The 24,876-nt window shown below is 43.2% G+C and overlaps 2 protein-coding genes across 2 annotated transcripts in view; one reads left to right on the top strand and one right to left on the bottom strand.

Moving 5' to 3' along the window:
- HESX1 (HESX homeobox 1) overlaps positions 1 to 18,430 on the bottom strand; it is a 29,506-nt gene extending 11,076 nt beyond the window's left edge. The window contains exons 1-2 of the mRNA XM_075550754.1: positions 17,853 to 18,430; positions 16,060 to 16,176 (exon numbers count right to left, since the gene is read on the bottom strand). The gene's annotated coding sequence lies outside the window, so the exon portion shown is untranslated. The remainder of the gene's footprint in view (positions 1 to 16,059; positions 16,177 to 17,852) is intronic.
- A 738-nt stretch (positions 18,431 to 19,168) lies between these two features.
- Positions 19,169 to 24,876, top strand: part of APPL1 (adaptor protein, phosphotyrosine interacting with PH domain and leucine zipper 1) — a 45,518-nt gene continuing 39,810 nt past the window's right edge. The window contains exon 1 of the mRNA XM_075550004.1: positions 19,169 to 19,325. Within this exon, the coding sequence (XP_075406119.1) occupies positions 19,272 to 19,325 (54 nt within the window). The 5' untranslated portion in view covers positions 19,169 to 19,271. The remainder of the gene's footprint in view (positions 19,326 to 24,876) is intronic.

The raw sequence follows: 24,876 nt of genomic DNA, 5'->3' as shown, positions 1-24,876 counted from the left end.
CCATGTGGAGACTGCCAAGGAATGCCCAGAGAATAACAGAGAAGCCGATACAAGCATTCTCCTTCCAAGAAGACAGAGAGAGCCTTCCAATCGAGCTGGTCCCCAGAATCTGGCTTTCTAGGCTTTTACATTCAGAAAATAAATGTTGGCTGATTATAGGCTGCCATCTACAGAATTTCTGCTCGAGCAGCACTACGCAACCATGATGAAGGATGTGAAGAAACTAAACCCGCATATGTTACTGGTGGCACTGTGAAATGGTTCAGCTTCTGCGGAAAATCATTTGGTGACTTCTCCAAATGTTAAACATAAAAATAAAGTTAAACATAGAATTACCATATGACTCAGCAATTACTCTCCTGGATATATACTCCAAGTACTTGAAAGCAGAGACAGATATCTGCACACCAATGTTCACGGCACCACTATTCATAATAGTAAAAAAAAAAAGTGGCAGTGACACAAATGTCCATCAACAGATGAATTGATAAACAAATTATGTTATATACATACAGGAATGAAGTTCTGATACAAAGCACATGTATCTTGAAAACATTATACTTAGGGCAATAAATTAGTAATTAAAGGATAAGCAAATATATGACTCCACTTAAATGAAATATTTAGACTACACAAAGCTATAGAAGACCAAAATCTATTAGAGCTTACCAGGGCAGAGGAGAAAAACACTAACATTTAACGATGAAAAGATAAATTCTAGAAAATTAATTATCATAATAAAAAAATTCACTGGATGAGTTTAATAGTAGCCTGGGGTAAAAAAATAAAACAAAATAAAATAAACAGTAAACTTAAAGCTTTATTAATAAATTTTGGGCACTCTGATGAACACACATTAAAAAAGAGAAAAAATGAACAGATCCTTGAGATGTTCTATAAAACAGCATAAAAATATTACATATGTGTAATTGGACTTTCAAAAGGACAGAAGAGAGATGGGAAAAAGAAAAAAAACTATTTGAAGAAATAACTGCTGACATTTTCCAAAATTTGAAGACAGAAAGACATTTACAGAATCAAGACGCTCAGAGAACCCTCAGCAGGATAAATGCAAGTAAGCCATACTTAGATCCATCATAGTCAAGTGGCTAAAAACCACAGATAAAGATGGTGGAAAAGGTGTGGAGGTCATGTCTGATCACAGAGAATGAGAACTCACCTCCTCATCAGTCTGCTGCCATTAGGCAGAGGTCAGACATAGTCACAAAGCTGTTGCTGTTGTAAATGTTTTTTGAAAGTTTTTATTACGAGTTTTTTGTTAGGTGCCACTGAGTTGGCCCCAACCCACAGCAACCATATGCATAACCGAATGAAACAATGCATGGTCTGCGCCATCCTCATCATTGTTCCTAAGCCTGAGTCCACTGATGCAGCCAGTGTGTCAATCCGTCTCATCAAGGGCCTCTCTCTCTCTTGCTGCTCCTCCACTTTATGAAACATGTCCTTCTCTAGCGACTGGTCTCTCCTGACAAAATGTAAGTATGTAGATAGAAGTCTTGCCATCCTGGCCTCTAAAGAGCACTCTGGTCTTACTTCCCCAATACAGATCAGTTTGTCCTTTTAGCAGTTCACAGTACTTTTAATATTCATTTTCAGATTCAAATGCATTGATTCTTCTATGGTCTTCTTTATTCAATGTCCAACTTTCACATGCATATGATGCAATAGAGAATACCATGACTTGGGTCAGGAGCATCTTAGTCCTCAAAGTAACATCTTTCCTCTTCAATACTCTAAAGAGGTCTGTGCAGCAGATTTACCTAACACAATATATCTTCTGATCTCTTGAAAGATGCTTCCATGAGCACTGATTGTAGAACCAAGATGAAATCCTTGACAATTTCAACCTTTTCTCCATTTATCATGATGTTACCAATTGGTCCATGTGTTAGTCTGGATACACTAGAGAAACAAAATTCATAGACACTTATATTTTATAAGATAGAATTTTATATAAAGGGTGAGTGTACATTAAGAAAGCATCCCAACCCAGTGCTGTCCAAGACCATAAATCCAACATTAGCCTATATATCTGACACCGATCTACAAAGCCCTCCTCAATCTCACAAGACACGCAATGATGCCAACTGCAGGAGGAAAGTCCAATCAGTGAGTGTGCGAGCATCTCAGCGCTGGCAGGGGTCTCCACACGCTTCTCCAGCACCCAGGGATGCATCAGGGTAGGTCCGTGTGGCTTCTCTTCAGGGATGTCTCACAGAAAGTGTGCCTTACCAGCTGAAGCAGGGAACTAGCTAAGGCTGCTGCACCCGGATCTGAACATCAGAGAGCAAGAGACCAGAAAGGTGAGGCTTGCCAAACCATTTCTCTCTCCACCCTTCAATTAATCCCACGTGTTCATTGGCCAGGTTGGCACAATAAACCTTAACTATCACAGTCTGTGAGGATTTTGGGATTCTTCACATTGAGTAATCCATACCACAGACTGCAATACTGTATTCTCATCAGCAAGTGCTGATTCATTACTTTCGGCAAGAAAGGTTGTGTTATCTGCACACTGCAGGTTTCAGTTAATTTTCCTCTAATCTCAATGCCACATTCTTCTTCATATAATCCAGGTTCTCTGATGATTTGCTCAGCTTACAGACTGAAGAAGAATGGTGAGAGGATACAGCCTTGAGTCACATCTTTCCTGAGTTTAAGCCCTGCAGTATTCCCTTGATCTTTCATACAACTGCCTCTTCATCCATGCACACATTTCTAATGAGCACAATGAAGTATTCTCCAGAATACTTCCCATTCTTCTCAAGGTCATCCACAGTTTCTTATGGTCCACACAGCGGAATGCCTCTGCATAGTCAATGAAACAGTAAACATCTTTCTGGTGTTCACTTCTTTGAATCAAAATCCATCTGACATCAGCAATGATATCCCTTGTTCCATGCCCTCTTCTGAATCTGGCCTGAACTTCTGGCAGTGACTATAAACACAGGAAATGTAACAAAATAACAGCACAGTAAAAGACAGCAGTATATAAAAAGGATAATACACTGCAACTATGTTGGGAACTCCCACTTGTCTACCAGTTTGTCATATTGTAGTCGCTTCCATGTTGCTGTGATGCTGAATCCATGTCACCAGTATTTCAAATACCAGCAGGTTCACCCAAGGTGAACGGGTCTCAACTAAAAATAGAGTATGGAGAAAGAGTCAGGGGAAAATAATATGGAAAATCATTAAGACAGTGGAACAACATCAGTAAAGTGAAAGAAGGATAAAACAAAACAGTTCTATGGATTAGCCACTGCAAACCTTATGAACAGTAGGACACTGTGTGATTTAGTGATGGAAGATTAGCCTCTCAGGTTGAAAGGCATTCAAAATATCATTGGGGAAGAGCTCGCCCTTAAGCTGGATGAAGTAAAAGCTTCTGAGACCTTCGTTTGTTGATAATGAGAAGAAACAGCTGTAGACATCAATTAATATCCAGAATGTGGAAAGTTCAAGGTGTGAATCAAGGGAAATGGGAAGTAAGCTGAAATGGATTGATATTAGACATTTTAAATGAGAGAATCATATGGTTTACTATGCCAGAAATTACAAACTCAGGAGGAAATGACAATGCATTCTTCATTAACAAGATCTGTCTTGAAGTACAATGCTATCTGTGATTGGATAATATCTATAAACCTACAAGGAAGTTTAATTTATGCACCAACCAATAAAGCTAGTAATGAAGAAATTGGAGAATTCTACCAACTTCTTCATTCTGAAATTGATCAAAGGTAATCAAGATGCCACAATCATTATTGGAGATTGGAATGCAAAAATTGGAAAGTTTTCTCTTTGTTTCAGTAAGAAAATATGGCCTTGGTGATAGAAATCACGCTGGAGATTACATGATAGAACTTGGCAAGACCAATGACTTATTTATTGCAAAAACCTTTTTTTTTTTCAACATTAATGGCAATTACACTCCATACACATGGACCTCATCAGCTGGAATACACAAGAATCCAACTGATGACATCTGTGGGAAAAGACCACGGAGAAGCTCAGTATCATCAGATGGAAGAAGGCTGGGGGCTGACAGTGGAACAGAGCACCAATTGCTCATATGCAAGTTCATGTGGATGCTTAAGAAAATTACAACAAGTTCATGAGAGTCAAAAAGGCACTGAGTGTATCCCACCTGAATTGACCCACTACATATTAATGACCAAAGACCAGAGGAGCTGTAGGATTACATCAAGAACATCATACAAAAAGAAATGAAAAGGTCCTTTACAAGAAAGGTAAAACAAAAAAAGACCGAAATGAATGTCACAGAGGAAAATATGGCTGGTTCCTACCATACTGGACAGCACAAACATAGACCATTTCAACGTCGCAGTAATTTCTATTGGGCATGCTGCTGTCAAAATTAAAGAACAATGTTAAAAGTAGCAATGATGAAAACAGACAGCATTGTTTTGTTCCTGACACCAGAATGTTAGACCATTAATATATTTTTTGTTGGTTTCTAATAAGTGCTATTTATCCAGAATAATAAATAAATACACATAACATCTCTAATGGTTTATACTTTTTACTTCAGTGTCTTTATTTCAGCCTTTCAGATTTCTTTGCTTATTTTGTGGGTAGGAACAGAGGGGCTCTGAGCACCATTGCAATTTGTAGAAGTCACCAAGTGAGAAGTGGCTAAGGCTAGCATTTTCCTGTTGTTGGCTCACTGCTAGTATATAAAAAACACATGTTTATATATGATTTTTGCATGCTAATCTTATACTCTGTAACTTTGCTGAATTCACTTATTAGCTCCAGTGGCTTTGTGGATTCTTTGTGATTTTCCAGATATAGAATCATGTCATCTGTGAATCCCTGCACAAACCTAGAGGTTTATGTTTTGTCTTGGTAACTTGTAAATCCGGGATTTGGATCAGCATTTATTTTCTAATTGCATATTTAGATTAATATCCAATTCATTAGCAGCAGGACAAATGCCCATGTTTTTAGATGCTTTGGCAGAGAATTATACAGCAGAAACCAGCCATATAATTATATGTTCATGGTTGGAGAACTTAATAGGAAAGAAATGAAACAAGCAAAGGCTTACTGACACTTCTGACACTTGCCCTCTTTTCTGCTTAAGAATTTAATTTGTGTGAGGTGCAGTATTTTTTTAGACTTATTCTATAAAATAAAATTATTGTTTTTCTATCTTTAGTGCCTCCTACAATAATGCAAAAATAAACATTCAATAAAGATCTGTGTTGTGCTGGGATGCCCTGAGAAACATTTCAGGGTATCTATCTATCTATCTATGAAAGAGCTTCATATCAAGAATTATATATGGTCCAATACTACTTCATAAGTCCCTCTTCAGACCCATGCAGCCACATGCAAGGACGCAGAATGCAGGAAAATCACAGGCTGGTGGTTGGAGAGTTGCATGGATCCAAGGCAGTTCTCAGGATCAGCAAGCAAGAATAAAAAAGTGGGAGTGGGGGTGGGGGGTGGAAAGGAGGAGGTTCCCAGGGCCCTCCTCATGAGAAGGCCACACCCCCAAGGAGGCACCATCAGGCTGTGACCTGATGGACAGGTTGGATACCACCCTTCCATCATCATACATCTTCAAGTTGACGTGGAATTATATCCCCACTACAATCTGCTCAGTGAGTGGAGTGATGGATAAGGCTAGCAGGAGGTGACATTTGTAAACTGAACAGGCAGTGTAAATGTGGCTTATTGTTGCCACTGCTGCTTTTTGATGTAAAAGTAAACCTAGTTCTTCTGTGAACTACGCATGTATTATTCCTAGGTTATTTCACAAATTAGAAGACATTGAAAATGAGGGATAATTTTGCTGATGTAAGATGCATCTTGGCTGAAAGTAGAGAACACTAGAAAGATTTTTGTCTGTGTTTTATTGACTATGCAAAGGCATTTGACTGTGTGGGTCATAACAAATTTTAGAAAATGTTACAACTATTCCATGATGCTCACCCTCCTGACACAACCGCTGAAGAGAAAGCAGGTGAATAAGCAAATGTGGTGAAGAAAGCTGATGGTGCCTGGTTGACAAAAGATATAACGTCTGGGTCTTAAAGGCTTGAAGATAAACAAGCGGCCATCTATCTCAGAAGCAACACAGCCCACATGGAAGAACACCCCAGCCTGTGTGATCATGAGGTTCCAAAGGGATCAGTTATCAGGCATCAAAGAACAAAAAATCATATCTTTGGGTGCATACCTCCATGATATGATTGTTGAGGACAATGGGTACATAAGCAAATGTGGTGAAGGAAGCTGATGGTGCCCGGCTATCAAAAGAGATAGTGTCTGGGGTCTTAAAGGCTTGATGGTAAACAAGCGGCCATCTAGTTCAAAAGCAACAAAGCCCATATGGAAGAAGCAAACCAGCCTGTGCGATCACGAGGTGTCGAAGGGAGCAGGTATAAGGCATCAGCAGAACAAAAAAACCTTACTGTAGTGAATGAAGGGGGAAGTGCAGAGTGGAGACCCAAAGCCCATTTGTCGGCTTACTGGAGATCCCCTTGCAGAGGGGTCTAGGGGAGGAGATGAGTCACTCAGGGTGCGATGTAGCACCGATGAAGAATACAGCTTTCCTCTAGTTCCTAAATGCTTCCCCCCCTACTATCATGATCCGAATTCTACCTTGCAAGTCTGGATAGAGCAGAGGATATACAATGGTGCAGATATGAACTGGAGGCACAGGGAATCCAGGGCAGATGGTACCTTCAGGACCAGTGGTGAGAGTGACGATACTGGGAGGGTAGAGGGACAGTGGGTTGGAAAGAGGGAACTGATTACAAGGAGCTACATATGACCTCCTCCCTGGGGGGATGGACAACAGAGAAGTGAATGAAGGGAGATGTCAGACAGGGCAAGATATGACAAAATAATAATTTATAAATTATCAAGGGCTCATGAGGGAGGGGGGTGCGGGGAGGGAGAGGAAAAAAAGGGGACCTGATGCCAAGGGCTTAAGTGGAGAGCAAATGCTTTGAAAATGATGAGGGCGAAGACTATAGATGTGCTTTACACAATTGATGAATGGATGGATCGTGATAAGAGTTGTATGAGCCCCTAATAAAACGTTGTTTTTTTAAAAAAAGAAAACGTTGCAACCAATGAGAATTCCAGAATGCTTCACTGTGTTCATACAGAATCTATTTATAGAATGAGAAGCAGTGGCTTGAATAGAACAAGGGAATACTGAGGGGTGAAAAATCCGGAAAGGTGTGCGTCAGGGTTGTATACTTTTACTGCATTTACTTAATCTGTAAGCTGAGCAAATAATCCAAGAAACTGGACTCTCTGTAGACTGTGGCATCAAGTTGAAAGAAGATTCGTTGGGTAGTTAATACAACCTTGCTTGCTGAAAGGGAAGAGGACTCCATCAAAGACCACAGCCTTCAGTGTGAATTACACCTCAACATGAGAACAAGAATCCTCACCACTGGACCGATACCATCATCATGATAATGGATAAGAGATAGAAGCTGTCAAGCCTTCACTTTACTTGAGTCCATAATCCACTCACAAAGCAGCAGTCCAGAAATCACAGTCTATTACACTGGGCTAATTTCCTGCACAAAACCTTTAAAAAGTGTTGTAAAAAGCAAAGATGTCATATTGAGGGGTGAATATGTGCCTAACTCAAGCCATAGTATTTTCAAACATCTCATACACATGTGAGAGCTGGACAATGATTAAGGAAAACCAGATAAGAACGGAAGTATCTGAATTGTGATGTTCGCAACGAATACTGAAAGTACCTAGACCGCCAGAAAACAAACAAATCTAGAAGAAGGACAAGATTGCTTTATAAAAGTGAGGATGATGAGGCTTGATTTCACAGACTTTGGACATGTTCTCAGGAGAGAGGGATTTGTGCTTGGTAAAGTCGCTCTCGCGCACTGTCACTGAGTCAGCTCGTAGTGCCGCTACAGGACAGAATGGAACTGGCCCTGTGGGTTTCCCAGATTCTACATCTTCACAGGAGTAGGCAGCTTCTTCCTCCTCCTGCACAGCAGCAGGTGGTCATTTGTACCTAGGTCATTTGCTACTGTTGTTAGGTGCTGGTGAGTTGGTTCCGACGCAGAGACCCTGTATAGAACAAAAGGAGACACTGCCTGGTCCTGTGTCATCCCCACAACTGTTCTGTTTGCGCCCATTGAGAGATTCACGGTGCCCGTCAGTCTTGCTGAAGGGCTCTTCTTTTTCGCTGCCCCTCTACTTTACCAAGCAGGATGTCTGTCTCCAAAGTACACAGTACAAAATGTGACCGTCTCCTTCACTCCCACCCAGTTCTGCTCCCCAACCTACTGGCTACAACTCATAGCTTGGTGCTTTTCCTTTCCATCTTTATCCAATGCCTCTCCAGAAGAGGATGCACGCACACGCACACACACGCACACACACACTCACACACACTCCCACGCACGCCCACCCACACGCGCGCACGTGCGCATGCGCGCACGCACACACACTCACACACACACACTCCCATGCACGCACGCACACACGCACACACGCACATTTTGCTCCACATGGAGCCAGACACACGCGGTTCTATAATGCGCCCCCACCCCACACAAGCTAGCACAGATAGCTCTACCTCATTGCTCAGCTACTGCTTGGCACTCCCTTGAGTGAATGCCGACTCACTGAACTCCGCCTTGGATAGTGCCAGTTTTTCACAACAACAAATGATATGATGATAAACACCTTATACTTATGAATTAGCACATATGCAGGATTGTTTTTATGGAAAAGCGCATTTGGAGAGATTATTATTATTATTGTGTATGTGTGGTTGGTACCCTATTTCTTTTTAAGAAAACTTTATAAATCTACACTCAAACTCAGCCTAGCCCTTGTCCACTGTCCTCATTAACTGGCGGGGGGAATACGAAAACTCAAGGCTGGACTATTTTGTGTGTGTGTGCCTTTTTTCTTATTGCGGGTTGGTGTCAGATTGCCTACGTTCAAATCCTGTTCTACATCTCTTGAACTGTGTGACCTTGGGCATGTAACAACCTCTGTCTCAGTTTCCTCTACAATAAAACAGGAAAGCTTAAATTACTTAATTGAGGGTGAAATGAGAATAATATTTGTCAAACATTGCCAATGCAATTATTGAGGTTTTTATGGACTGCCTTGAGGCAGAAGCAATTCAAGAAAAGCTCGGGGAGAAGCAGCGTAACTTACCGCCAGGGTAGTGAGGCTATCATGTGTCTTCCAATGGAGTGACCCTTTTCACCCTTGTCCCAGCACATGCCTCCTGAAAAGAGTGGGCCCAAAGACGGGCTCTTTGCCATCAATGAAGTGACCCAGCAGCCTACTATCAACGCTCACAAGCACACCCACAGGGTGGGCTTCAAGATCCATGCCCCTCAGGCCCTCAAAGAGATTCAGAAATCTGATGTACAAGAGAGACAGAGACTCCAGATGTACACTGGAACTAGGCCTAACACAGCTGTCTTTGTGAAGGGATGCGTAACACCCCATTCGGCTGTGGGCTGTCCAGAAAACCTAAGAGGATGAAGTTTGCCAAACAGGCTGCATACATTGGCTACTTATGTATCTATCTCCACTTTGAAAAACCTACAGTCAGAGTGGATGGAAACTAGCAGTTGATTATCAAATAAAGTTATACAACTACCAAATAAATAAGTAAATGAATCGATTAAGACGTATAAACTAGGATGCCACAGTCCATACTGATAAAAATAAACGAATCTGCAGAAAACTTGAAGAATAGGATAGTTAAAAGGTTTCGAGCAGGGGTTGGAACAGGTTCATTCCAGTTGACTCCTGCAGAGAACTCGCTTCTCTACCTTAAAAATCTCAAAGTCACTGCCACTGAGTGGATTTCAACTCACAGCGACCCCGGGGCAGCAAGAACTGTCCCTATGGGCTTCCCAGGTGGCACATCTTCATGGGATTAGAAAGTTCTGTTGTTCCTACCTGAGATATACTGAATGAATGTACATGTTAGCAAACTCCCTCCCTAGCCATGACGCTTAGTTATACATAACAACAAAAACCTGTGGGGGTAAAAAAACAAGAAAAACCTGGGGACCTTATAAAAATGTTGATTTTGATCCGGGATATCTGGCATGGAAATGCAAATTCTCAGGGGGAGGGTCGGGGCTGAACTGGAATGAGTCAGTTGGAAGCCCTGGTTTAAAGAACCTCCCCATGAAATACTTATTAAATCCAAAGGGTAAAAAAGCAAATTTACAGTTAATCACCAATAATGGTACAAATCAAAACCATGTGCCACTTGGTAGGAAATCACGAGAACATAGTATCGTTCCTGTGACATTCCTACCAGCTACTTAGCCTGAATCTGATCATGAAGAAATCAGCCAAACCTGAACTGAAAGGAATCCTAAAGTGTACCTGCCTGTACTCACCAAGTGGCAAGGAAATGCTGAGAACCTCTTGTTGAACAGAGGCGGCCTGGTGGGGCGGTGGGGTAAACACTGAACTGCTAACCACAGAGTCCATTGGAGAAAGACGAGGCTTTCTACTCCCGTAAAGATTTACAGCTGCGGAAACCCACAGGGCAGTTCTTTTTTTGTCCTACAGGGTTGCTGTGAGTTGAACCACAGCCTTTGTTACACCCACTAAACAGCTGTCCTTTTCCTGATGAGTCTGGGTAAGAAGGTGAGCAAGAGACTGATTGGATTATGGTTAAACTGTGAGTGATTGGTAGCAGGGTTGTAAATGCCATTCCTACAGGACATAAAAGTAGCTCTCTCAGAAGCAGGTGGTGGTCGTGGTGAGATGAGCCAAGAACGGAATGGGTCCTTTGGATGAAAGCTCCCTGTGCACTGAGCCTCCTTGATCCAGGAGATGGCTTTGACGGCAGAGGACGGGAGCCAGAGCGGTGGGCTTCGCAGCCCACAGAGCAAGTAAAGCTAAGTGGTTTGGGGCAGGAGGCTGGTTTACGGAGTGCGGTACCTCTGGACATCTACATAGGGGCGCTAGGTTTGCTAAACTGGGGCTGAGTGCCTCTGGGTTGAGGCTTACAGCAGAGTGGCATGCCCTTGGGCATTTATTGGCAGCCCTGGAAGAGCTTCGTTACATTGCTGAGCAGGGCAGAGGCCAGGCCAAGAGGAGGAGGGCCAGAGAGAGGACTACTGGTGGGGACAGCAGGGAAGAAACCATCTTGACTAAACAACTGTATAATGAATTGTAAAATGCTAACTTCTTTAACAAACCCCATACTCGTGAGTATCATCAGTGAGTTGTGTGTGACCACTGCACTGAATTATTGAATCCAGCAGAAAAGTCGAGTGTTGTGGGAGGAATGGTTGGTTCTGGACCAGGTCAAGGAGGATGGAAGGTAGAGGCATGGGTGACCTCTGCTTTGTGGCCATCAGGTTTGGGAGCCTGAGGAGGTCAGAGGTGGCTCCTCCAAGCCGTAACATTTTTCCTCCTGTTAAGTCAATGCATCTCATAAGCCACCAAGTTGATTTAGGATACTGTTAACTTGCCCATCATTTATGGTATTCCTATCACTCATTCAACTCCCCCAATGTTTGGGTGTCTTTATGCACAATTAGGGTAAACATCCTCACTGTAGTCCACCTGCTTTATGTGATCTGGCTTCCTCTTCTTACCTCAACGTGTTCCCCTCCCACCCACAAAGCAACCTGTCTTCTGTGCAATTCCTGACACAAGCCTGGGGTCTTAGGGCCCTTTCCTTGCTCCACACCCCCATGTCCCCTTGGCTCGCTTTCCTGTCTCAAAAGTTTTTGTTCGGATGACACCTTTCCAATGAGACCCATCCTAACTAGCCTACTTAAAATGACAGCTGCCCCCCCCACCCCCCTTTCCCTGCTTGTTTCTCCAAGCACTTAAAACCAGTTTGCATCCAGTTGATTCTGGCACATGGTGACCCCTGTGTGTTAGAACTGCCATTCATAATTTTTAATGGCTGGTAGTCCTTGAGCGATGGCCAGGCCTGTCATCCAAAGCATCTCGGGGTAGACTTGAACCTGCAACTTTTGGTTAGCACCAGGCCCTGTTTACACAGCCCAGGGTCTTCTCTTCATAGTGTAACACCTTCCACTGACTAAATCCCTGGTAGTATGTATTTTATTTTGATTGCCTTTCTCCCCATTCCAGCCCTAGTATATTGTCACTCTGCAGACAAAACAAAATTAAAAAAAAATTTTTAAATTAATAAAACATTTGTTCAGGAAGACTGGTTGCCTCGCTGACATACCATAGTTTGAATCCCCAGACTGAATGAATAGCACCATCTAGCGTTCCCGGGAAGCTGTGTCGATTAACCCTTTCACTTGCTTGTATGGAATCTATGTTTGGGGCCATGGAGTGTATGTCAACTCATGAAGACACCATAGCAGAAAGATTTGAATTTTCCCATCCAGCTTCTTTTTTTTTGGCTGTGATCTTTAGAGAAATAGAGTGCCAAGTCTTTCTCCAGTGGAGCTGCTGGGAGGTTCAAACCACCAACCACTTGGCCAGCAGCCCAGTGCTTAATCAGAGTTCCAAAAGATAAGTAATCCGGAACAACCAACCTCACTGCCAGGGGGAAGATTCTGACTCATGGCGACCCTAGAGGGTAAGATAGAATTCCCCTGTGGGTTTCCAGGACTGTCATTCTTTACCAGAGTAGAAATCTCCCCCCCCCCCCCCCCAGCAGCTGCAAGTTTCAAACTGCAGACTTGAAGATCTAGTATATCGCCAGGGCTCCTCACAAGGGGTAGGTAGTCCTGATTTAATCAGTTTGCAGTCTTTCTTTTATACGGCCCTTTGTGGCTCTGTGAAAATTAAAATGTTTTCAATGATTAAATAGTCCTGCGACTAACTTCTCAGGGGCTTGCCTGTGTTCCCCTGAATCAGCATAGGGGTAGAAATATCAGGAAAGTTGTGTTTTTCACCTGGGGGTGGGACGCCGACCTACGCCAAGCAACTCCAGAGTAAAACAGATTTTGTTGTCTTGCCACTTAGCCTTTACTCGAGAATATCCGAACATTTATTGATTTAAAAAAATTTTTATTTTGCTCACACAGGCACCTCTATGAACAGTGATAAAATACTAGCAAAGGTAACAATACAATTGCTTTAAAGAATATCAGGTTTCTTTAAGATAATGAGCAATCTGATTTAGAAAATATTGGTCTCATTAGATATGATAAACTCACTGCCATAGAACTGATTCCAGCTCTCCCTCTCCCCTCCCTCTGTCCCTCAGTTAAAAAAAAAAAAAGAAGAAAGAATTGATTCCAACTGATCGTAATCCTAAAGGACCGGGTACAAGCTGTTCCTATGAGTCTCCAAGGCTGTAATTCTTTAACAGAGTAGAAAGCCTCATCTTTCTGCCTCACAGCTGCTGGGGGTTGTGAACTGCTGACCTTGGGGTTAGCAGCCCAATTCGTAACCACTATGCCACCATATGACAACAAAAGGAAAATTGAAGAGAATGAAAGATGCCTTCAAAACAATATCCTTTGATATTTTCCTATTTAGCAATGAGTCATGAAAAGCTAATTTTGATTGAATACCTATTGTTCCAGGCACTATTCTAAAAGCTCAGGAATCACCCTAACACCCCTACAATGTAGGCACTTGATATTGAGCTCATTTTCCAGAGGCCAGAATGGAGGCACAGGGAAGTTAAGTAACTTGCCAAAAGTCAAAGTTGTGGAACTGGACTTCAATGGTCAGAAGGCTGGCTCCGAAGTCCTTGTTTTCATCCACTTCCTCAGAGAAACGGAAATAAGATGTTGCTTTGTTTCCAAATACTTCGACTGATCAAAGAAAATTTACTAATGTCCTTTTTTTATCCAAAAAGATAACCATTAAAATAAACTAAAACCACCCCACTACATACAATCATCCTACAAATACAGTCCACAAAGCAGAAGCGACAGAACTTGCCCTACATTGTACTGATTCTGTGGTAACAAGCGAAAGCATTATTGTCAAGGTCACAGGCTGTGGAACAATGAATCAATTAGTACTTGATCAGTTCTTTTTTTTTGGTAACCTACTCCTCAGCACCTGTTTTACCTTGCAACTACTCAAACCTTCCCCCCAACTTTAACCATGTTAAAACTGGTGGAAGTGACTCAAGTTCTCATGTTAATTAATACGTCCATTTCCTGAATTTGATTATCTAAGCTAGTTATCAAGAAGAAAACCAGGGGATTCTCTGCCAGATGGAGTGACTTAGTTAAACAATATCCTGAATTATTTATAAGTGGAGCACAATCCCCCACTTCCTGGTCCCAATTCTACCTTACAGATCCAGCTAGACCAGAGGATGTACACTGGTACAGATAGCAACTGGAAACTCGGGAAATCCAGGGCAGATGATCCCTTCAGGCCCTGTGGTGAGAGTTGGCAATACTGGGAGGGTGGAGGGAGGGTGAGGTAGAAAGGGGGAAGCGATTACAAGATCTTCACAGAACCCCGTCCCTGGGAGACAGACAACAGAAAAGTGGGTAAAGGGAGATGTCAGACAATGTAAGACATGACAAAATAATTTATAAATTATCAAGGGTTTGTGAGGGTGGGAGGGGGAAAATGAGCTGATACCAAAGGCTCAAGCAGAAAGGAAATGTTTTGAGAATGATGAGGGCAACAAATGTACAAACGTGCTTGACACAATGAATGTATTTATGGATTGTTATAAGAGTTGTATGAGCCCCAATAAAATGATTAAAAAATTAAAACCCCACACCAAACTCACTGTCAAGTCGATGCCATCCTCTGGGTTACAGTCCGAGTAGAAAGTCCCATCTTTTCCGGAGGAAAGGTTGGTAGTTTCAAACTGCTAACCTCAAGGATTGTGGTACAGTGTGTAACCACTATGCCACAAGGGCTCCCCGCAAATTTCAGACTGATGGAAACTGGGGGGTTATTGTAAGCACGAACCTTTCCAGGCACTCTAGAAAATTTTAGAAACGGCACCCTTCTCGAGCCATCCCCATTTGGAACCTCGGATTCCATTTCTAAACATTTACCTCCTCAAATTTTCTAAAATACAAGGCTAAATTACGGGAAAGAGCATCTTGGGTAGCGTTTCTCAACATGTGGTTTAAGAATTATCCACTTCAAACTTGTGGGAAGCTGGCATTTAAAACTCAGATTCCCAGTCTTCTCTCTGTTCTGGTGAATTACGCTGTACAGCATGATTTAGGAATCTGCATTCTTTTTAAAAATTGTGTTTTAGCTTAAGTGGAGAGCAAATGTTTTGAGAATGATGAGGGCAATGAATGTACAAATGTGCTTTACACAACTGATAAGAGTTGTATGAGCCCCTAATAAAATGATTTAAAAAATTGTGCTTTAGGTGGAAATTTACAGAATAAATTAATTTTCCATTCAATAATTTATATACCATCCTCTGCCCCGTAACATTAGTTGCAATTCCTTCAAAGTAACAGCATTCTTCCTACTTCTTCCCTAGGTCTCCTCCATATCCATTCATCTCTCATTCTCGCTCCTCCCTGCCTTCTGAGTTTTGTTTTTCAGCAAATCCTGCCCTTTTGGCCTTCATGGTTGATTATTCTGAGGAGCTATGACATTTTCTTCCCTTCCTTTTTAAAAAATAAATAATTTTATTGGGGGCTCTTACAGCTCTTGTAACAATCCATACATCAATTGTATGAAGCTCATTTCTACATATGTCACCGTCATCATTTAAAAAACATTTTCTTTCTACTTGAGCCCTTGGTATCAGCTCCTCTTGTCCCCCTCCCTCCCCTAGCCTCTCACCCTTGTGACCCCTTGATAAATTATAAATTATTTTCATATCTTACACCATCCACGGTCTCCCTTCACCCACGTTTCTGCTGGGGTGCGGGAAGCTGTTACACAGAGTTATGACATCTTCTAGGTCTCTTTCTTGTTGCAAGGAGATCCTTGGGAGTGGGTTCTGTTCTGAGTTTGAAGAGCGGCTAAGGACCACAGTTTTGGGAATTCTTTTACCCATCTAAGAATATCAGTAAGTGTAATCGTTTTATTAATCTGAATCTTGTTCTTCCATTTTTCTCTTTCTCACCATACCTTCTGGGGTCCTGATCAGAAAGGTCCGTAGTGGTGGCTGGACGCCCTCTAGTTCTTCTGGTAGTGGAGACTGAGCCTGCTTCCTGAGTCTTTGATTTCCTTTATTATCCTTTCCTCCTGTCAAAGAGAGGCCAATCGCTGCATTTTAGATGGCCGTTCTGTCCACTCACTACTCACATAGAGCGTTATTTTTATGCTGACTTATCTGTTACCCCAAAGCTGTGGTCTCAAACCCTTAAACCCAGTGACACATTCCCTCTTAGGTTATGGCTGAGTAGGTTTCCTAACTTTGCCTACAATTTGCTCGACTACATACATAGGTGTGTTTACAGTACACACATGTAGAAATATTCTTTGCCAAGTCTATATATTGTCATGGGCATAGTCCCTTTTGCCTGCCCATACCTGTTCAGCTGGCATGTCTGCTTATATATTCCCACGGTAATATCAAACAGTTATTGATATTGCAGGATTGTGTAAGGAATAATATTATTCCTGTTGTCTGTAACAGGAATTTGCATTCTAACCGTGTTTTATGCGTGCATTTATGTTTGTAAACCACTGACCTAAGGGGATTAATTTTTAAAAGTAAAGCACCAGTGTAATTTGGGTTCCTGGGTTCTTTCCTATTGCAGACCACAGACCAGAACTTCAAGGAGTCCCATGTAAAAATCTAATTATAATAAGACAAAATATAATTTTAGGAGACTAATAATTCCCTAGTCTATTTACAAAATTATACATCTTTCTGTTGTAAATTATAGGTGTGAAATGTCTTGGCAAATTCTTTGGAGGATGCTGTTTAATCCTGCCTGGCCTTCCATAAAATTAGCCAGCTGGCCCAAGTTTTCACTGCACTACCCACACAGAAGGCTCATAACCCCTGAGGCATTCTCTGAACAAGCCTCATTTCCTGTACAGAGAGAAGTAGGCTGAAAATGAGTAGCATTTGACTAACTGTACAAAACTCAAGCTAATTAAACTTAGACTTGATTATCAAAGGAGAAGGGGAATTCTGCATCTTTGGAGATGTTTTAAAGCGGGGAAACAAAGCCAGGTTTTTGGATGAGTGGGAGGTTGGGTGGCCGAAAGCTGAAGGATCCACCCAGATGTCCTTTTAAGATTTTTTCTATCATTAGACACCAACTCCACTCACTTGATAAACATACACTGCTTTCGCTTGTTTTGGTTTTTAGTCAGCTGAGCCTGGCAAGAATTCCTTGTACTTCTTGGACAGTGAAATAAATAGCCTCTTGAGAACCCTTTTTCTTTTCTTTTATTTCATCTGGATTTACAGGCCATCTTTTTTTAACAATTTATTGGGGCTCATACAATTCTTATCACAGTTCATACATATACATACATCAATTGTATAAAGCGCATCTGTACAGTCTTTGCCCTAATCATTTTTTTCTCTTTTCTTTTTTTACATTTTATTAGGGACTCATACAACTCTTATCACAATCCATACATTATACATACATCAATTGTATAAAGCACATCCATACATTCCTTGCCCCAGAGAACCCTTTTTCAAAAACCAGTTTAGATGGACATAATGGATAAAGATGGAAACTATTCAACTTGATGACAATGCCCCACCTAAATAACTTGGATACCAAATTGAAATTTTCATTGGAATTATTTGGCTTGGCTGAATTAACTGAATAACTCCCTTCAGTTCCACCTTCTAATTTCTCTTCTTCCTCGGGCATTTTCACTGCTTCTTTCCTTCACTTAAGACTCAAAAATCACAGTTCAATTCAGGTCACTTACCTTGAGGGTCTTCTTACCTAGAGGCAGTTTCCTGGAGCTTGCTCTCATCCAGGGCAGGGCTGGGTTGTTGGGGTCTGTGTGATGCTGGCTACCTCTAAGCAACTGGGAAACCTATTGCTCAAAATGTCAAAAATAGACTCCAACCAGCTTTCTCTAAACCAAAAATCCCTTCTAGAAGATGACTGGTTGTCCATAAACAATCCTATTTAAAGTTTATAAAACCAATAATTACTCCATAAGATTGGTGTGGCAAGTTTACCTGGTAAACGTTAACCTCATTTATCTTTCCTTCAAGAGATGAGAAAATGCAGTGATTCAGTTTAAAATATGTAATTTCCATTTGTGTTACTGTATTTGGATTTGTTCCAATTGGATTTGCTCCAGTGTATTTGTGGAAACAATCAGTGAATACTCTTTACCCAGCATTTCTTAATTGAAATTGGAGTGGGTTGATGGATTTGATGGCTAGACTTTTCAGACTGGTGAGTTTGCTATTTTCTCTGCATACAGATCTAAGTGAAGTGTGAGGCTGGGGTACAAAGAGACAGAAGGTAGGCCCTGAATCAAATCGATACCTCGGCTCTGTTGCATTTCATCCCCCCCCCCCCATTTGTAAAATCCAAGGCTGAAGAAGCTCTCTGAAGCCGCTTGCAGCATTAAAAAATAAATTAAAAATCTGACAGATGCATTTACCAAATAACGGGCTAGCATATCCTGACTTTTAATGATTTTATATCTGTGATTTAAAAAGAGACATCTAAGTCAAAGTTGCAGCACAGCTACCCGTTTTTAACAGTCTACATTGATATGCAGGTACCTAGAAAATGCTTGGGTCTACTCTCCCCAATGCACCAGAGAGCGCGGTCAATGGTGCAAGTTGGGATCTCCCAGAGCCCCAGGTTGCGCCACCCCCACTGTGCTACTGGGGAAAGGTTAGAAGCTTCCGCCTCGGTGGGAGCGATTATAATTTGAGGAAGCGAAAGGCAGGCTCTGGCAATGGAGCTTTTTGGAAGGTCTCTGACGGGGAAAGTCGCGGGAGAAGTGAAAGCGTGCCAAATTCCCCAGCGCGGTGCCCGCTCCACGCCCAGCTCGCCCGCATCCCGTCGGCGGACGGCGTCGGGGCGCGCGGCGCGGAAGCTGGGAGCCGTCGCGCGCCGCCCCGCTGCCTTCGAGGCCCGCACGCAGCGCCGCGCCGCGCCAGCGCCCCCACGCTGACGGACGTCGCCACGAGCCAATGGCAGCCTGGGAGGAGGGCGCCGAGGGGGCGGGATTTCCCGCGCGGCAGCTGGGGGCCTGCTGAGGGTGGCGCGGGCCGGGTGGCGACCGCGGCGCCGACTCAGGAGGGCGGGCCGGGTCAGCTGCTGCGGGCGGGCGGGCAGAGTTGGGAGCAGTGGGCGCGTGGCCGCGTCTCCTGCCGTCGCCTTCCCTCCGCCACGATGCCCGGGATCGACAAGCTGCCCATCGAGGAGACGCTGGAGGACAGCCCGCAGGTGAGGTGAGGCGAGGCGGGGAGAGCGCGGCCCGGCCGACCCTGGCCCGGGCGCCGCCGCAGGTGTCGGGCCCGGCCCTAGCGGGCTGCCCGCGGCCAGTGTCCGGGCCTCGGAGCCCCTCGCGGGCCGCGCCCCGAGCCGCCGAGGCCGGGCCTGCCGCCGAGGCCCGTGTGGGCCTGTGCGCGGGGCGCCGCGGGCCCGGCCGTCCGTCCGTCGGGTCCGCGCGCCCGCGTCCTGTTCCCTTGGCAGAGAGGTGGGTTTGTGTCGCTGGGATGGGAAGCGTTCCCTCCGGATCCTGGGACCCTGTCCCTAGAAAACCTCCCGCCAAACAGGCAGCACAGGGGAAAGGCTGGTAGCCTCTGATTCCTGAGCCTCAGCGTGCTGGAGGGGAGGGGAGGGAAGGCAAGGCGCGGTTTCTTCGGGAAGATGCTGAGAGGCTGGTGACGTGCCAGGGTGGGGAGTGCTCCGCGGAGCCCGCGCCCGCACCTCCCCAGTGCGTGTCCCATGTGGTGGCCGCAGCGGTGGCCACTGTCACTGGAGCTGCCTAACGTGTGATGTGCTGCGCCTCTGCGGCCCACGCCGAGCCGATGCAGACCTGCTCCTGAGAAGCGCATCCGCACGAAAGCACCGTTTTCGGTGTTGGGTGCTCGTTCTAGCAGAAGACGTTCTAAGAAAATGTCGCCATTTGGTACTTTTTCAAAACACAAGAATGTACACAGCTATGTCTGGGGAGCAAATCTGAGATCCTGGTGGAGCCTCTAACTTGCATACATAAACTTTATTCCCAGACCCGACTTTTTACACAGCGGTTTAAATGATTTAAGATGATCCTGCTAGCTGATGCAACTTAGAGCCAGGGAAAATATTTGTAAATTCGTAATGTTCACTAAGAGCTACAACTGCACATTTCATGTGTCTTCACAGTTTAATAAGCCTCCAAAAGAAAGATGGGAGGATGGGTTAGTGCCCCCATTCTGGCTGGGATGCCTACTGTGGAGTGTGGTCTATTTTAATTGCCTAGTCGAAGTTTGGCACTGATTATGGAATCCCTCCCCTGCTTTCTGGAAGTTATCTGTAGAGACCAGTCGCCTAGTGGTAATATACTCTTATCAGCCTGTACTGAGAAACCTTTATCTTGGACTATCTTGCCTGTCAGGATAGAGCCAATTCACATTCTTAGTGACTTAACTGGTATAAAATTGTAAACTATATCTGTCCCAAGGAGCCCTGGTGACTCTGTGGACTGCTAACCAACCGCAAACCGCAGAATCAGCCAATTCAAACTCACCAGCCACTCTGTGGAAGAAAGCTGAGGCTGTCAGCTCCAATAAAGATTTACAGTTCTACTCCATCCGATGAGTGGGAATTGACTTGATGGCAGTGACTTTGGTTTATTGGTCAGGTGTACTGCATCATTGTGAATATTTATTGCAGAATCAATAGATCAATACGGTGCTTTACTTTTCTTCTCTTACCTAGTCCATTTTCCTAAAAAACTCAATGTTTTTATGACTCAGAATGGGGCACGTAGTGCCCTAGCCATGACATAGGAGGAGGGAATTATCTCTTGACTGATTAATTTCTTAAACTTCTCATACAATTAATTTACAGGTTAAGCATGTTTTTTAAAGTGTGCATATTACTTATCAAGTTCTATAGTAGCTTTTAATAAAATGGGCTAATTGATATTTTTTTAATTTCTAAAAGCAACACATTTAGATTATATTTATTGGGAGCAATTAGTTGATAGAACTGGGACTTCGAGTCAGAAGATGCTTGGAGGGAATTTTTAGGGAGAAATGGACAGCAGGTGGTTTGAGTCCTCCTGCCATTTCCTGTCTTCTGCTTTCCAGCAAGTCACTCAACTGCTTGAGTGGCTGTTTTATTTATTATATTATTAACAGATAAAATAACTTGTTTTTATATAACATAAAATAACAGCTCTTATTAAATAAGAGTTTGCTTCAGACAACTGGAATATATAGAAAAGAACTCACATCTATCTACACACCCTATAATATAGCAGCATCAAACCCCATTACTAGTTTCCTTTATTACTTTTTTCTCATATATTTTAATGTCATTAAGATTATATTGTATATAATGTTTATCATGCCTTTAACGTAACATAGCTTAAGTGCCTTCTATTACATTTTGAATTTTAAAAATGAAAGGTTTCACATACCTCTAATTGGCTGAACAGGTGGTCCATTGTTGCACTCTGGGAGTAAGAAAATCAATAAAGAGGCCTGAGAGCAGAGCCTTTGGGCATACGTCTTTCTTTGCAGCTTGGACTGTATGCCTAGGGTAGGAAAGAGGCCAAGAAGTAGAGTAGCCGCGAATGTGGAAACTCAAACCGCTCCATATAACCAGCACTTTTCTTTTCATTTTTTCCTCCATGGAGGGGCTACAATTATTTTATTCTTTACAAAATCATTTTACTGGGGGCTCATACAACTCTTTATCACAATCCATACATCCATCCATTGTGTCAAGCACAATTATACATCTGTTGCCATAGTCATCCTCAAAATATTTTCTTTCTACTCTAGCCCTTGAGATCAGCTCCTCATTTTTTCCCTCCCTCCCCGCTCCCCGTCCCTCATGAACCCTTGATAATTTATAAATTATTATTATTTTGTCATGTCTTACACTGTCGGATGTCTCCCTTCACCCTCTTTTCCTGTTGTCCACCCCCCAGGAAGGGGAGTCTATATAGATCATTGTGATCTGTTCCTCCTTTCTCCCCCACCTTCTACTTCCCCACCTGGTATTGCTACTCTCATTATTGGTGTGAAGGGTTTATCTGTCCTGGATTCCCTGTGTTTCCAGTTCTTATCTGTACCAGTGTACATCCTCTTGTCTAGCCCGATTTGTAAGGTAGAATTGGGATCATTCTAGTGTGGGGGTGATGGGGAGGAAGCATTAAAGAACTAGAGGAAAGTTGTATGTTTCATTGTTGCTACACTGCAACCTGACTGGCTTGTCTCCTTCCCAAGACCCTTCGGTAAGGGGGTGTCCAGTTGTCTACAGATTGGCTTTGGGTGCCCATTCCATATTCCCCCCTCATTCACAATGATACAATTTTTTGTTCTTTGATGCCTGATACCTGAACCCTTCAACACCTCAATATCACACAGGCTAGTGTGCTTCTTCCATGTGGGCTTTGTTGCTTCTCAGCTAGATGGCCACTTGTTTATCTTCAAGCCTTTAAGACCCCAGACACTATATCTTTTGTTCACCATATTTGCTTATGCACCTGCTTTGTCTTCAGCAATTGTGTCGGGAAGGTGAGCATCATGGAATGCCAGTTTAATAGAACAAAATGTTCTTGCTTTGAGGGAGTACTTGAGTGGAGGCCCAATGTCCATCTGCTACCTTAATACTAAACTTATAAATAAGTGCACATAGATCTATTTCCCTATCATATAAAAATATATTTACATATGTATATGTCTGTATTTAGACCTGTATAAATGCCCTTTGCCTCCTACTTCTTTCCTCTATTTCCATTTACTTTCCGCTTGTTCCACTGTCATGCTCAGCCTGCATTTGGGTTTCAGTAATTCCTCTTGATTACATTGCCCTTGATCAATCCCTACCAGGCCTCCTATACCCTCCTCACTACTGATTTTTGGATCACTTGTTGTTCCCTTGTCCTTGGGTTGGTTAACACCACCTCCTTTCTCCCAGCTCCCCCTCTCCCATGGTCTTCCTGGAACTGTCAGTCCCATTGTTTTTCCCTCCAGATTTTTTATCCAGTCTATTTTATCTAGCTAGATCTGCAGAGATAATAATATGCACAAAAACAAGACAGAGCAAGACAAAGCAAGAGAAGAAAACAACATAAAACCAATGACACACACAAAAGGTCTGTTTGTTGACCTTTAGTAGTGTTTTGGGGTCAAGTCTGATGGGGTGCCACACCCTGGCCCCAAAGTCTATTTTTGGTACTCCTTCGGGACTTCCTTGCTCTGCTCCCTTTGCTGTTCTGTTGCACGCCCTTAGTGTTTTGCCTCTGTGGTGGGTGGGGTCAGATGGGGCGCAATTCCCATACTGACAACAGACACATTTTTATTAGATCATTTGGTCCTTATTAAAAAATAGCTACCAGTTGCTATGTACATACCTTAACTCCTAGGAGTGCTGGAAAAATGTCCTCAGTTGTAATTGTCCCTTTTTAGTTCTGATTTACAATAATGGGTGAATTTTTATAATCGGATATTAGCTGTCCAAGTCCAGTTCGCTAACTACAAGTCCTTTTAGAATTAGCTTGCTGTGACCATACCGTTCTTCAAAAGACCCTATCATCAAGCTCCGAGGACTTGCTGGTCGGTGGAAGACATTAGTGCACATGGGAGGGTAGCACACCCCTCTTTGGGAACATGGAAGCCCTGTGTTCAGAACCCTCACAGGCCTTTTGGTTTTGCTGCAATTAGATTGTAATCCTTTTAGAGTATAAGACTTAATATCTAATGCTCACCTGGAAATTTGGCCAACCTGAACCATTGGAGGTGGTTTGAATGACAGGGCAGGTAAGCAGGCCCCATCTAATGCTAACATGGCTTGGAGAGCAAGAAAAGAACAATTGGCTTGTGGACAGGAGGAATGAGTCAAACAGCAGTAATGAACACGCTTCAGGAACTTGCTCTGAGAGAAGAAAAAATAGTTTATCCTTGGTCAAGATGATTTCCAGCTTCTTCCAAGAACTGGGTCAGAAGCATCAGAAGGGACGACTGGCAAAAGGACAGTGCCCTTTTAAATATTCCCTGCAAACAAAGCCAGGGAGGCCCTGCTTTGTGCTGTTGGGGAGCTTCCTGCTGCCAAGGAAGGTGATGCTGCTCCATCTATTACCTGTTAAGGTTTCTTCCAGAGCAAGTGAAAATGCTGCCCATGAAGATCTGTTGAAGGGTAGATGAGGTGGGCCCAGCTACGAATGCTGAGGTGGCTCGCTCGGGTGCAGGTGGAATGAGGACCCGTGGCGAGCACATAGGGCTTGAGCAGCAGTGAGGGCAGACACCGAGGCCACAGGCGCTCACTCTCGCTGCCCGGGGAGAGTCAGAGGGCTCTGTGGCTGTTGCAGATCCAGAAACAGACCAGCCGTCCACGTGTCTGGGCACGAGACCACCAAAGGCCATCACCTAGAGCGCTCAGCTGGAGTCTCACAGGAGCTGGAGGTTGGCCAGTGTTGGGAGACCAGCTGCATTATTTTTTATAAGGATTTGGTTCTTTTAGTTGTTACTTTTTAGTCTGTGGGTTTTTTTAAGTCTTAGTCTTTTAAAAAAGTTCTTGGAGTTTGATTTTACATTTAACACATTTTCATTTTATTTTTAGATTTTACCTATTTTCAAAATGATTTGTTTTTTTTACTATGCCAATTTATTTTTCCTCCTTAAGTGTTTGTGCGTGTATAGGTTAAATATATCCTAGCACATGCCAAAACATTAGCCATTTCAACGTTGTTAACAACACCTAATTCAGTGATATTGGTTGTGTTCAGCATGTTGTTCTACCATCATCATTATCTATTTCCATAATTTTCTATTACCCT

Source organism: Tenrec ecaudatus, chromosome 5, assembly GCF_050624435.1.
Source record: "Tenrec ecaudatus isolate mTenEca1 chromosome 5, mTenEca1.hap1, whole genome shotgun sequence".
NCBI classification, from domain to species: Eukaryota; Metazoa; Chordata; class Mammalia; order Afrosoricida; family Tenrecidae; genus Tenrec; species Tenrec ecaudatus.
Note: the sequence above shows the minus strand (reverse complement) of the source record. Positions and strands in the feature narration are given on the sequence as shown.